The sequence below is a fragment of the Phytophthora sojae genome, assembly GCF_000149755.1.
Source record: "Phytophthora sojae unplaced genomic scaffold PHYSOscaffold_3, whole genome shotgun sequence".
Taxonomy (NCBI): domain Eukaryota; phylum Oomycota; class Peronosporomycetes; order Peronosporales; family Peronosporaceae; genus Phytophthora; species Phytophthora sojae.
Genome location: NW_009258117.1, coordinates 4,645,974 through 4,657,726, shown reverse-complemented (window position 1 = coordinate 4,657,726; position 11,753 = coordinate 4,645,974). Strand labels below are relative to the sequence as shown.

Sequence of the window (11,753 nt, the reverse complement as noted above, 5' to 3'; positions counted from 1 at the left end):
TTGCTCGTCCCATGCGAACGAGCTCTCACTTTCGAAAACTGCACCTGGGGCGGAAGCACTCGTGAGGTCGGCGATCATGGTGCACCGGCACCCAGCAGCAGCCCGATGCAGCAAACGCTTGACTGCTGCGACTGGCCTGCCATTGCAAAGCACGGTGACGAAGTGGGTCCTCAGTCCAGGCAACTACCAACGCTGGCGGCTGGACTGGAAAGCGAAGGTGGCACTTGAGGTCCTGGAGGAGTTGGAGGCTGCATGGTATCAGGGTTTCGCCCCCGTTGACGTCGAACACACTATTCAGAACATTGAGAGGCAGTACGTCAACTTGGCTCAATGGATGCAGAAGAGCGGGATCCGAGCGAGTGACCGCGCTTGCTTCGCGGTGAAGTTGACGGCAAATTCCGTACGAAGGCGGAGAGAATTTTTCCAAGCTATTGTGACCTGCTGCCGGTGTTTCGCGAGTTTACATTTCCGGTAGAGGCGTCACTGAGTAGCTCCAGCTCGCCGTCGAGTAGCTCCAGTGCAGGGAAAGACAACGAAGACGAAGTCGAAGACGACGAACAAGACGATGACGTCAAAGAAGCTGCAGAATATGCGGGTACGACGGCAGGACGCAAGAGGCCGATCGAGGTGGCATTCCGATCGAGTAAAGCCCAGCGACCCCTGAGTTCCGGCGTGTTTAGCCCGGTGGCTGCATGCAAGCTGGAGTACGAAATGAAAACCATCCACGATCGATACGAGTCGGAGCAGACCAAGCGGATCTGTGCTGTCCAAGGGGAGCGCTTCCGTGCGGACGGAGAGAAATGGAAAAGTGAGGTAGAGCGCTACAAAGCTGGAGCCGCGAAGGCCCAGATGCAGGCTGAAAGGGCTCGAGCTGCGACTGAGCAGCGCAAGAGCGAGATTGAGCAGGACCGGTGCGGCATGGCTTTCAAAGTGGAAGGATTGGCGTCCCGGCACGAGTTGGCGGAAAAAGGGGTCCCGTTCGAGGAAATCGACAAGATTAAGTTGTGTGAAGCTGGTTTGATGGGGATCGGTAAGCGGAACTAAGATCGAAACCCTCATGCATCGTTTTCATGGTTCTGATCCGTGTTGTTGACATTGTCGATCAAGGTGTGTCTCAGCTGCCACTGCAGGACTACATTTTTTTAATTTTTCTGAGAAAACACTCGGATATTTATAACACACAAAACCTTTTCTTTCCTGACGCAATTGAAGCACGGTCAGCGAGGCCAGCCACAAATTGTGCTAGTCCGTCGTCATCATCCCGTTGTTCCCATCTCGCCTCTGTGGGCCAGCAGCAGCAAGAACTTGGACCGTGCCCCGCTTCAATTGCTCCGACCAAGCCATTCCCCCTTCCCAACAACAGCAGCAACAACAACAGCAGCAACAACAGCAGCAGCAGCAGCAGCAGCAAAAGGCACACACAGCGCTACGTGCGACGAGAACATTGCCATGACTTACCCAGATCGCGACACGGAAGAGTTAATTAACGGGTAGCTTACCTCTGCTGCCATGTCGTCGCGCAAACGTTTTAAATATGCAACCAGCCACCTTGAATTCAGCTCCTGGAATGTGTTAGCAGAGCAAAGCGGGGAGGGGCGAGAAGGCAGGGGAGGAGGGGGTCGACTCTGTGGTTCGAGGCATGCCTTGGGTAACATTCATCGGCTTCTGCGCTGCGCGTATCAGTGGCGTCACGTTCTCTTGCAGGTCGCCCCCTCCTCTCCTGTATCGCCACCGGTCAGAGGTTCGGCGTGCAAGTGTGTGTTAAGAGTGGTGATGAGAATCTTCAAGTCGCAAGCAAGCTAACGGGATATCATGTTCCATCAAGGAAGCTTCCAGCGACTTTCACGAGAACTGCATGGCACATTTTATTCATCGCCATTATTCCGTTAGAGTTCGCTAATTACTCCTCATCCTCGCGAGTTGATGGCGCTGGCGTCTCCTGTACTGAGTGTGCCTGCAACGTCAGACCCGAGTTCGTGACCAACGACAACTCGTACAGCGTATTCTGCCGAACCGAGGACAGTACGCATAACGCCACAAAAAATAAAGCGTTAGCCAACCTGCGTCTTTAGCCGCTGAGTCAATATTCCAATACAGAGACTAACCTCTAGCTTGCGCAGATTGTACTTGACCGAGTCAAACTTGCGGCGCAGTGGGCCGTTCCGGAAGTCAAACTGGATCAACTCTCCCGAGATGGCCTCCACCATGGCCTTGCAGCGCTTGACCTCCTCCACGTCCCTTGCAGTAGCCTTCACGACCGCATACCGCATCAACTCGCCTACAGTAGAGTAAATATTCAAGCCCGGGCGCATCAGCTCACTCGAACGAAATGTCCATCATTGCACCCTCAGCGCTCCGTCATCTCACCGGTGAAGTCGATAACGCCGCCCAGATATTCGTTCTTCTGCACGACCGGCACGTCGCGACGCGGCAACAGGCGCTTGGTGTCCAGGTAGTAGCAGAAGCACTTGGCCTCCGCATACTCCTCCAACGACGACGACAGGGCGCCGTCTCGCAGCGACGGGTTCTGCTCCGTCAGCGCCACCAGCTCCGGGATCACCTGCACCACCAGTCTTCAGTTAGTGACAACGTCCAAGAGAACACACCGCACTGCATAAACTACGGGCGCTGCGCTGCACACACCTTCTCGGCGTTGCCCAGCAGCTTCAAGGCCTCCGCTCTGTCCGCGCGATGCAACGCGAAGATCGCCTGCTTGCTGTGGTAGCGTCGCGATGCATAAAACAACGAGCGTTAGCTGCCGGTTGTCGGTAGGCGCGGCACGGTTGGCCCTGCGTCCGTTGTGGGCCAGCCATGCATGTACTGTGCAGAGTATATGAGGTATGGCACCTGGCCTTGAGGATCTCTCGCGAGCGCTTGATGATCTTCTCGCGCATCTCGTCGTACTCGTGCATCTCTGGGACGGAAAATGAGCGAGTGAGTGGGTGAGGAAGGGAACGCGGGCGTCGAGTTGACGGTGCGGAGCGTACCGCGGTTCATGTCCACGAAGTCCTGGCGCTCCAGCAGCGCCTCCGCCGCGGCAGGCGCGGCGCTCGCTCCAGCGGTCGGCTCCATTTCGTTTGTCCGCTGCCGCTTCATCGGATACTGTACTTTTTGATTGGAAATGACGAGCGTGAAAAATAAATCGGTAATTTATTCAGCGAATTTATTTTCCTATTTTTTTCGGATCCGGTGCATCGGGAAAGCGAAGGCTGCCTATCCCCCGACCCGGAGGGGAGCAGCAAACTCTTCAAGTTTGGGAGGAGGAGGAGACGGAAACCTGCACCCGCAGCAGTAGTTTATTTCGTGCCTTTCACAGGATTGGAAGCTGGATATCCTACCCAAACGCTGCTTGCCAGTTTAGATATTGCATTGCGCAAAGGCGAACTGGTTGAAGCTTGGAGCGGGGGCTAGAAACCAGCAAATGATATGCGATGTAGGTCAAGCAAGGCCCGCTCATCCATCGGCGCGTACCTCGTATAAGATATCGTTCGACACCACTTAATGTTAGGATTGTGCGGCCACTGTAGTGTATGCCACAGCAGTGCTGCAACTGACGCCTGCACCTATATCAATGAGCAGCGCGAAGTATAAATGAGCACACGACGAAACCACGGCCCGCCGTGACCGCAACATCGGAATGTAAAGGCTGCTGCTCACAGCTTGCGAGCGCGAAGCTTTTGGTCCGCCCCGGCCTTGGCGCACTGCACGGCACGTTTACGGCACAAATAGCGCGATCGCTTTCGTCCCCGCGAATATTTCCGGCATGCTGCAGGGCACACGTGTCATGGGGCTACAGTACTACGGCTTGGCTGCTTCAAAGTCTGCAGTGGCAAAAACTTCGCAGCACAAAGTTGCCTTTTGTTCGAAACACCAAGTGTCTCTTCCGTAGTATACCGACAATATCAACTCGAACATCCTGCGATAAAGGATCTTGTTACTTGGTTGACCTCCCTCGCGATACCAACGCCTCGTCCCTATACAAACTCCAAGCCGCAAGCCCACAACAGCAAATCAGCGGAGGTTTTTCCTCGCGAGGTTTTTCGTGTGTGGTAGGGTTCATGCAAAACTGAGGTCGAGGAGGGGGGCTCGCTGTGCATATTCAAGAAAAAAGCTGCGAGGGAACAGAGGTGAGTGACGCGGGCCGTTCCAGCCGTCCGTACAGGGGGGAGATGCGAGCCGCGCACACGCGCGTCCACCAGCGCAGACAGCGGCGTGTGTGTGAGACGTCGGCGTTGGCGTCCGTCGCTGCTTGCGCCTGGTTCGCGCTCCCCTGGCGCCGCCAATCGCGTCGACTGTCTCAAGATCCGACAGCTGCTCGGCGCATTGGCGGCGGACGAGCTGATAGCAGTGATACAATGCGGCTGTGCTGCTCGGATACTAATACTGATGCTGCTGCTTGCTGCGCTTGTGCTATTGCCAGTCCCCCGTCGACCCTGTTCGAGTCCGCCACTTGACCGACTGACTGACTGACAAGCATGAGTCACTTCGTGCGCCAGAGCAAGTTCCGCCACGTGTACGTGGAGCCGGCCAAGCTCGAGTACTGCTACACGAACGTGCGTCTGGCCACGGCCACGGGCGAGCAGAACTACATCAAGGGCAACACCAAGTTCTTCGCCGTGTCCATCCAGGCCGGCGGCGGCGCCATGGCCGTGGTGCCGTACGACAAGGTGGGCAAGTTCGACCCGGACTTCCCGCTCATCTCGGGCCACCGCGGCGCCATCCTGGACTTCGACTTCAACCCGTTCCACGAGCACCTCATCGCCTCGGCCTCGGACGACACCACCGTCAAGATCTGGGGCATCCCCGAGGGCGGCCTCGCCGAGACGTGCGTGGACCCGCTCGTGGACCTCACGGGCCACGGCCGCAAGGTCACGCTCATCAAGTTCCACCCCACGGCCAACAACGTGCTGGCCAGTACGTCGTCCGACTTCTCGGTGCGTCTCTGGGACATCGAGAAGGGCGCCGAGATCGTCAAGATGGAGGACCACGGCGAGAACCTGATCCAGGACCTGGCCTGGAGCTGGACCGGCAGCGTGCTCGCCACCACGTGCAAGGACAAGGTCGTGCGTCTGTACGACGCCCGCTCCGGACAGGTGGCCGCGCAGAAGGAGAACGCGCACATGGGCACCAAGAGCGTCAAGATGAGCTTCCTGGGCAACAAGGAGACGTTCGTCACGGTGGGCTTCACGCGCCAGAGCCAGCGCCAGTTCAAGGTCTGGGACCCGCGCAACCTCGACAAGGAGCTCAAGAAGGTGGACATCGACCAGGCCGCCGGCGTCATCATGCCGTTCTACGACCCGGACACGAACCTCCTGTACCTGTGTGGTAAGGGCGACGGTAACATCCGCTACTACGAGATGTCCGAGGGCGAGCCGTTTGCGTTCCCCATCAGTGAGTACCGCTCGACGACCTCTGCGAAGGGTATGGCGATGATCCCCAAGCGCGGCTGCGACATCATGAAGTGCGAGACCACGCGTCTGCTCAAGCTTACGTCGAACGCCATCGAGCCGCTGCACGTGTTCGTGCCGCGCAAGTCGGACGCTTTCCAGGACGACATTTTCCCCGACACGTACGCCGGCATCCCCTCGATGACTGCTGACGACTGGTTGGGCGGCGCCGACAACTCTCCCGTGCTGATGTCTCTGCGTCCCGAAATGCAGGGTAAGATTACCAACGACGGCAAGCGCGCGCGCTCTGCATCCAAGTCCAACAGCGTCGGTTCTGGAATCGCCGCTCGCGTGGCTCGCTTCGCACGCGGCGGCAGCAAGACGGACAACACGCCCGAGGGCAAGCTTAAGGCCGAATTGGACACTGCCAACGCACGAATTGCGCAGCTCGAGAAGCTGCTGCGTGAGAACGGCATCTCGTACTAAACTGTCAGCGGAGGACTGACTGCTGCGAATACTGGGTAGGGGCAGTATTATCCCCTATCACGGTTGGATTGGAATGTCGTTAAAGGAGCGTGAAGATCGTTTGGATGGATACGGCAGTTTGGGATGGGGCGACACTAAAGCCGCTCCGTCTTCTGTTTTGGCTCTTGCAGTCGGAACCAAATACTTATTAGATTCGTGAGCAAGCAAGAGGCCTACGCACGCACCGAGTGGAGAGCAGGACAGCAAGAATACCAAGAATACACGCGAGTGCATGTTGAACTACCTGTGCTGCTTTTTGTTGACCCCTACATAGTGTACGTGTTGCGATGACTGGTATCTATCTGACTATAATTTGTCGTTGGTTGAGGTTGCTGTTGCTGATCAGGCTCTAGGTCACCTGCAGCTGAGGCGTGGAGACGATATTGCGACGCAATGAGTGAAAATCCCATGACAGAATGTCGAGTGTTTGCCAGGCGTTCGCCCCCGTCGCGCCCGTGAAGCCTACCCAGGCACGACCGTGGTAAAGCTCAAGTGTGTTCTCGATTCGCAACGGTACAGTCAGCGCCGGACTGTTCATGTCGTCCAGATAAATCGCGAGGAGCCCGATGCCTGATCGCCAGGCACCCGATGAGAAGAAGTTGCCTGCAAGCGTGCTAGCAGTGAAAGCTTCGTCGAAGATCCTACGCGACAACGGTAACAATGATTCCTGGTTATCGCAGAACGCTTATAAAGGAGGGTGAAAGGAGCAAGGTTGGCGGGGACGTACATGCTTTCATCAAGGTTGGGTTTGTACACGATGCGGACCATGTGGGTGTCCTCTGTCAGATCGGGGAGGTTGCTGGTGGAGCCGAGCGAGTAAGTGTGATTGGGCTGCACAACTCCACCATTTCCGCTGACGTGTACGCTGATGTGGTTCTCGTAGACGTCCAACAACTCTGGATTGAACCACGTGTCGAACTCCACCGCTAGTGCGTTTTGAAGACCTCCGTAGCCGAGTGCCATGCCCCCAGAGCCCAGTGCGAGCTCCTGCTGGACGTCATTATGCACAACGAAGGCAAAGCCGTCACCTCCTCGGGATCGGCAGTTCGTGTGGACGTTGTCCATGACGCGACATACAGTTGATGGATTGGCTGCTCGGAACGAAAAGGTGGTGCTGAATCCCTCTCGGACGTTCATTTGCCGCGGATACCATGCTGCCCCCGTGAGGAAGGACTGCGATGCTGTCAGTCGCAGAGCTGTGCCACATGCTGCCGTTATTGGTGCGGCGTCTACTGGTTTGCTGGGCGAGGATGAGTTGAAGAGATACACTTGCTTCGCTGGGAAAGGGACTGCCGTCATAGCGTTCGTTGAAATCGAGCGATGGGTCGACCCGTTGACGTACGTGGCCCCGCGGTTTTCACTCTCAAGACACATGTACGAGCACCCTGCCACGGCAGCGGTGGATCCGCTTGGGGCTGTCACGTCAAAACCATCGCAACAAGAGACGGAGGCGTTGCAGTTTTCCACCTATGTAGACGCTATTAGTCTGGGGCTGTGTAAGAGTGGGCAAATGGGCGTGTGAATCGCGGTCTTACATGTGTGTCGCCGTTCATGTAGAGGCCGAAGTGGCCCTGGTCACCGACTTCACCGGTTGGTCCAAGCGTGGGCGTTGTACGAAGTGCTACGGCACTTGGTAAGGAGCTGAGATTTGTCAGCAGACGCGCGCTGAACTGTGGGAACACAAAATCTGCAGAGGTTTGGTAATACGGCGGCTAGTCGTTGAGGTGAACACCCTTCGAACAGATATCGGCCTACCTTGGGCTAACGTTTTCACACACGAGGATACCGGAGAATTGATACCAAGCACAGCATTCGGGAGGACGGGACGACGCCCATACAAGTCGATGCTCTTCCACTCGCTCGACCATCGCCCCTGGTTCTCCGTTAGAGGTGTCACCTTCACGTGGTAGCTCGTCGAGCTTTCCAGTTCTATCAGTGTCGTGGAGGTCACGTTTCCTACCACGACAGCCTGGTCTGGTGAAAAGCTTTCATCCGTACACTGCTTCCAAGCCACACGGTAGCCTGTGACTGTCATACTCGCCCACACATCATCGGGCGCCTTCCAGTGTACATCGAGGGCGTGGGCAGCCAAGTTGGAGATTATCGGAGTTGGTGGTGCACTTACTGGAGCGGCGTATGACAGCAAGGGAACTTCATCAAATAGCTCAAGCAATCGTCCGTTGTAAACGCGGACAATTGACGGGTACGTTGGGTTTGCAAGCCACTCGGTCGCTGCTGGGGGTAATTGGCACTGCAACTCCTCTTCTGGCACAACGTGAACGACATCCAAACACTCGACCCCGTCGATGGTGACGATCGCGTCTGCTTTGCCGAAGTGTTTCCCGTTGATGGAGATCAGCTCGCCGCCTTCACGCACGCAGTTGTACGTAGACGCCCGAGGGAGCTTCATTGGAGCGCACACTGCTGCCGAGGAGTGGTGGAAGCCGTTGGTCCATCGCTCCGTCTCCGAGCAGTTGAGGTGGGCTACTGTGTCGTCGTTGCTACTTCTGGGGACGTCATCATCGCCGAAGTATTTGTCGATGCACCCGCGGACCTTCGTGACGACTGGCGCCTTGGTGAATGCTACCCAGTCGAGCGAAAAGCTTTGGCCAGTGACGGTGTAGCGCGAGACACAGGGGTGGAACCTTACGCGGCGGATGACCCCCGTGACATGCTTCCAGATGGGGATGAAGTACAGATCGTCCTGCTCCAAAGCGTTCGAGTGCAGCTTGAAAGGGATGCGAATAGGCTCGTTCATCACTCGCGGGTCAGCATCTGGCCAAGCTGTTGGCTCGGACGGAGATCGCTCGAGCGATACCATGGCCAGGTCGCATCGGCCGAGGTACTTCATGCGGAAGACGAGATAGTCGCGCTCGTCCGCGCCGAGGTACACGCGCAGCTCCGGTGAGTCTACAAAGGCGAGCGTCGGGTCTCCACTGTTCAAGATCACACCCCGCAGCCGTCCGTAACCTGCATCCACCTCCACCCCCATCTCGAGCGATGTGGATTGGCCCCAGCCGTTCCTACCGTCGTCAAAGTTCCACTGGACTAGAAGGAGTGAGCACAAGAAGTGAGTGAGTTTAGATGTTATTTCAGTCAGTGAAAGGACTGGGGGCTTACGAGCGATTGAGTTCATGATGTTCGGAGGCACCGATGCAAGGGTGGTTTTTGCAGAAGACAGTAAGCTTACTACCATTGCCACGACTAGCATCGTGCTGCATGACGTAGGTCGTCGGCGTGAAGGTGGCACGTCTAAAGCGGAGGCGCTGCTGAGCTGGTGAGCCCCCATCACGCGCTGTTGTGATGCCTTCATGCCTTTCAGATCCGGCGAGACGCCTTTTGGGCATCCAATCTAGATTTCACCGTGCGTGAGCAGACTCATCTCAAGAAGCGGTCGATTTCAACTCGTACGAAGTAAACGCACGAATCTGGACTGTGTTTCTATCTCTGCTATCCTACTTTCTTTCGCCTTTTTTCCATAATTTCCACGAATCCACAAGATTGGTGGCGCGGGAAGTTCAGTGGCCTGTGCGCTTGACTGGGTACCGGTGATGAAGGCAGCAATCATAGCCTAGAACAGATCGTGGATACGGCTTAGTGTGGTATGCACGAACGAATGCATAGTTGTTGTCCTGTACCATTAAGCTTCCTGTGACCGAAAGAGCAACTCCACAATATTGGGAAACTAAAATATAAAGGCATTCAAAAGATTGGTATAATCAGCAAGCGCTTCCACAGTAATCACTCTGCTTCGGCTGACAGGCAGTTTTAAGGCACTTGGCCATAGACCTGTACTTTGCATCATTTCCTATTTGTAAAAGCCCATTGGACTTTTACAGGTAAGGATTACCAACTGATGAGTGATCTGCTAACCCCAGCCAGCGCTTAGGCTATGCCCACAATACAGACCTCACGCACAAACACTCATTTAGTACCAGCGCTCCCACAACTTCTACCCGACAAGCAGCGCGCATCGCGCTTTCTTTTGTAGGAAACATGTCAACCATGCGCTCAATTCCAGTTCCAGCTCTGTAGACGAACGAATAGTAAGAAGTCGGTAAAGACGATTGTGCCACTTTTCGAAAACTTGAGTCGGAGAACAGCCAATCAGCGACGCCCAAGTCCAGTAACTTCAACTGCTTGACGTGCAGCCCTCCTCCTTTCTTCTATCATCTACTTCTTCTACCATTGGCGCGTCACCTTGGATGCACAGCTGCAATACAGCAAACACATCTAGTTCAAATGCAACGATGAGAGCAACAACTTGGCCGACACTACCTACACACATGTACACTACAGTGGCCGCACTCCTAACGTTAGCTGGAGCCTAGCGTTTTCTCCACCTCGCCAAACTACGGCAGCCGGTATCGCCACTGTCGCCTGCGTCTTAGATGGGCCATTGCTGGGGGAGCACACCCTGGCATTGCTGGTGTCGCTTGCCTCCAAGCGACACAACGCCGTTTGCTTGCGCAGTAGGTGCATGCCAACCAACGGACTGTTGGAGTTTCTCGAAATTCTTAGGTTGGTACGGCCTCAGCGACTCGGTAGTTGTCAGAGCGGGCGCAGATCGGTAATACGTATACCCGGGTTAGTAAAGAGATATCGAAGTGCTTAGATTCTGGCGTCTGGAGTGACGTGTTTGTTGACGAGGCTAACTGCGAATCACGGTCTGTGATTGATCTTCGCTCTCAAGTTTTAGTTTTGTCAAATTAGGATTCCTGTCTGGCGGATTAAGCTGCTTATGCGAGCGAAAGCCCTTGCTTACGATCTGGAACTAAATGCTGTTTCGAGTACCATCTCATTCGCTGCTACCCAAGAGCTTAGGGAGTTCACGGAAACGTAGACGCCCGCTGCGATTTTTCCTCTCCATTTTCTTTTTGCTGTAGCCCTTTCAGTCGCTCCAGGCGCGATGTCAGCTCAGCGCGCACAACCTTGGCAGCGTCGGAGTCAGGGTGGAAGAGCTCCTTCAGCGCCCTGCCTGCCTTCTCAATCGATACCATCAAGAGCGTGCGCTCCAAAATGTCCTTACTGACAGGTCTAAAGTTGGGGTTCAGCATGCTTTCCCACTCGTCGCGTGTTGCTGGATGCTGCAGAGCGGCGTGGGCGGGGGCTTCGTCCTCTTCGGATGTGACCATAGCTTCCGGAACCGGCGATCCAGTCATCACTGGGGTGAGATCACGCGCGTTCTTGGCGGGCGAGTGGCACGACGGTGGGGGGACATCGCGACGCATGGTCTTCGCCCTCAGTTCAGTGAAAATGATCTCTGCGTAGCCGTCTTTGGTCTGGTACGCCTCGTACTTGCTGCTCCGGATGCGAATGCCCAGCTCCTGGCACAGCAGCCTCAGCCCCATAAAGTTGCACGCCGCAATCACATTCTGTAGCTCCTCCGTCCTATTCTCGTCACTTAGGCGCTGGAGGAGGCCCAGGGTAGCGCTCGCAGACTCACTCATGTTGCCGACGAGTTGCTTTATGGCAGAAGGCAGTGAAAATCAGTTCTGACTGAGGTTCAGTATGCGGAGCTGCAACAAATGCGCGACTAATGATTCATTACGATCACTGTGGTTTGCCTGTAAAGTCGGACAAAGGAGCTTAGCGTGCCATGGACCATGACGCCTGGACACTGACGCTACAAGAGAGTCCACTCCTGCCCCGGTATTGATTCTTTAGGCAAATGCAAACCTACAGTACAGCCAAGGACCCTGCAGCGTCTCGAGTATAGCTTGTAGAAAAGTCGTGTTGGGTTAAGGTCCAGATATGCATAACAGTCAGAGGCAATTCATCACGGAGACTATAGGAAACCAAAAGTACGAGCACGAGCACGGAGATCTCAACGACATATTC

General features: G+C 55.6%; 5 protein-coding genes across 5 annotated transcripts; 2 read left to right on the top strand and 3 right to left on the bottom strand.

Annotated features, from left to right (window-relative positions):
- Positions 1-76: 76 nt before the first annotated feature.
- On the top strand, positions 77-1,044 carry PHYSODRAFT_328810 (hypothetical protein; the record flags this gene model as incomplete). Its single annotated transcript, XM_009525149.1, has 2 exons — positions 77-379; positions 460-1,044. 2 exons carry the CDS (start codon positions 77-79, stop codon positions 1,042-1,044), a joined length of 888 nt encoding a protein of 295 aa, XP_009523444.1.
- An 856-nt stretch (positions 1,045-1,900) lies between these two features.
- On the bottom strand, positions 1,901-3,072 carry PHYSODRAFT_259404 (hypothetical protein; the record flags this gene model as incomplete). Its single annotated transcript, XM_009525148.1, has 6 exons — positions 1,901-2,005; positions 2,106-2,277; positions 2,367-2,560; positions 2,644-2,716; positions 2,848-2,914; positions 2,988-3,072. 6 exons carry the CDS (start codon positions 3,070-3,072, stop codon positions 1,901-1,903), a joined length of 696 nt encoding a protein of 231 aa, XP_009523443.1.
- Positions 3,073-4,423: 1,351 nt separating this feature from the next.
- Positions 4,424-6,108, top strand: PHYSODRAFT_285516 (hypothetical protein). The gene has a single exon (XM_009525147.1). It carries the CDS (start codon positions 4,476-4,478, stop codon positions 5,871-5,873), a length of 1,398 nt encoding a protein of 465 aa, XP_009523442.1. The 5' UTR covers positions 4,424-4,475; the 3' UTR covers positions 5,874-6,108.
- A 153-nt stretch (positions 6,109-6,261) lies between these two features.
- Positions 6,262-8,904, bottom strand: PHYSODRAFT_494164 (hypothetical protein; the record flags this gene model as incomplete). The annotated part of the gene is made up of 4 exons (XM_009525146.1): positions 6,262-6,553; positions 6,640-7,379; positions 7,448-7,599; positions 7,668-8,904. 4 exons carry the CDS (start codon positions 8,902-8,904, stop codon positions 6,262-6,264), a joined length of 2,421 nt encoding a protein of 806 aa, XP_009523441.1.
- Positions 8,905-10,741: 1,837 nt separating this feature from the next.
- PHYSODRAFT_328806 (hypothetical protein) lies at positions 10,742-11,362 on the bottom strand (the record flags this gene model as incomplete). Its single annotated transcript, XM_009525145.1, has 1 exon — positions 10,742-11,362. One exon carries the CDS (start codon positions 11,360-11,362, stop codon positions 10,742-10,744), a length of 621 nt encoding a protein of 206 aa, XP_009523440.1.
- Positions 11,363-11,753: the final 391 nt, after the last annotated feature.

Excerpts from the sequence above, each read along its gene's own strand:
- PHYSODRAFT_285516 (XM_009525147.1), top strand. The coding sequence starts at position 4,476 with ATGAGTCACTTCGTGCGCCAGAGCAAGTTCCGCCACGTGTACGTGGAG.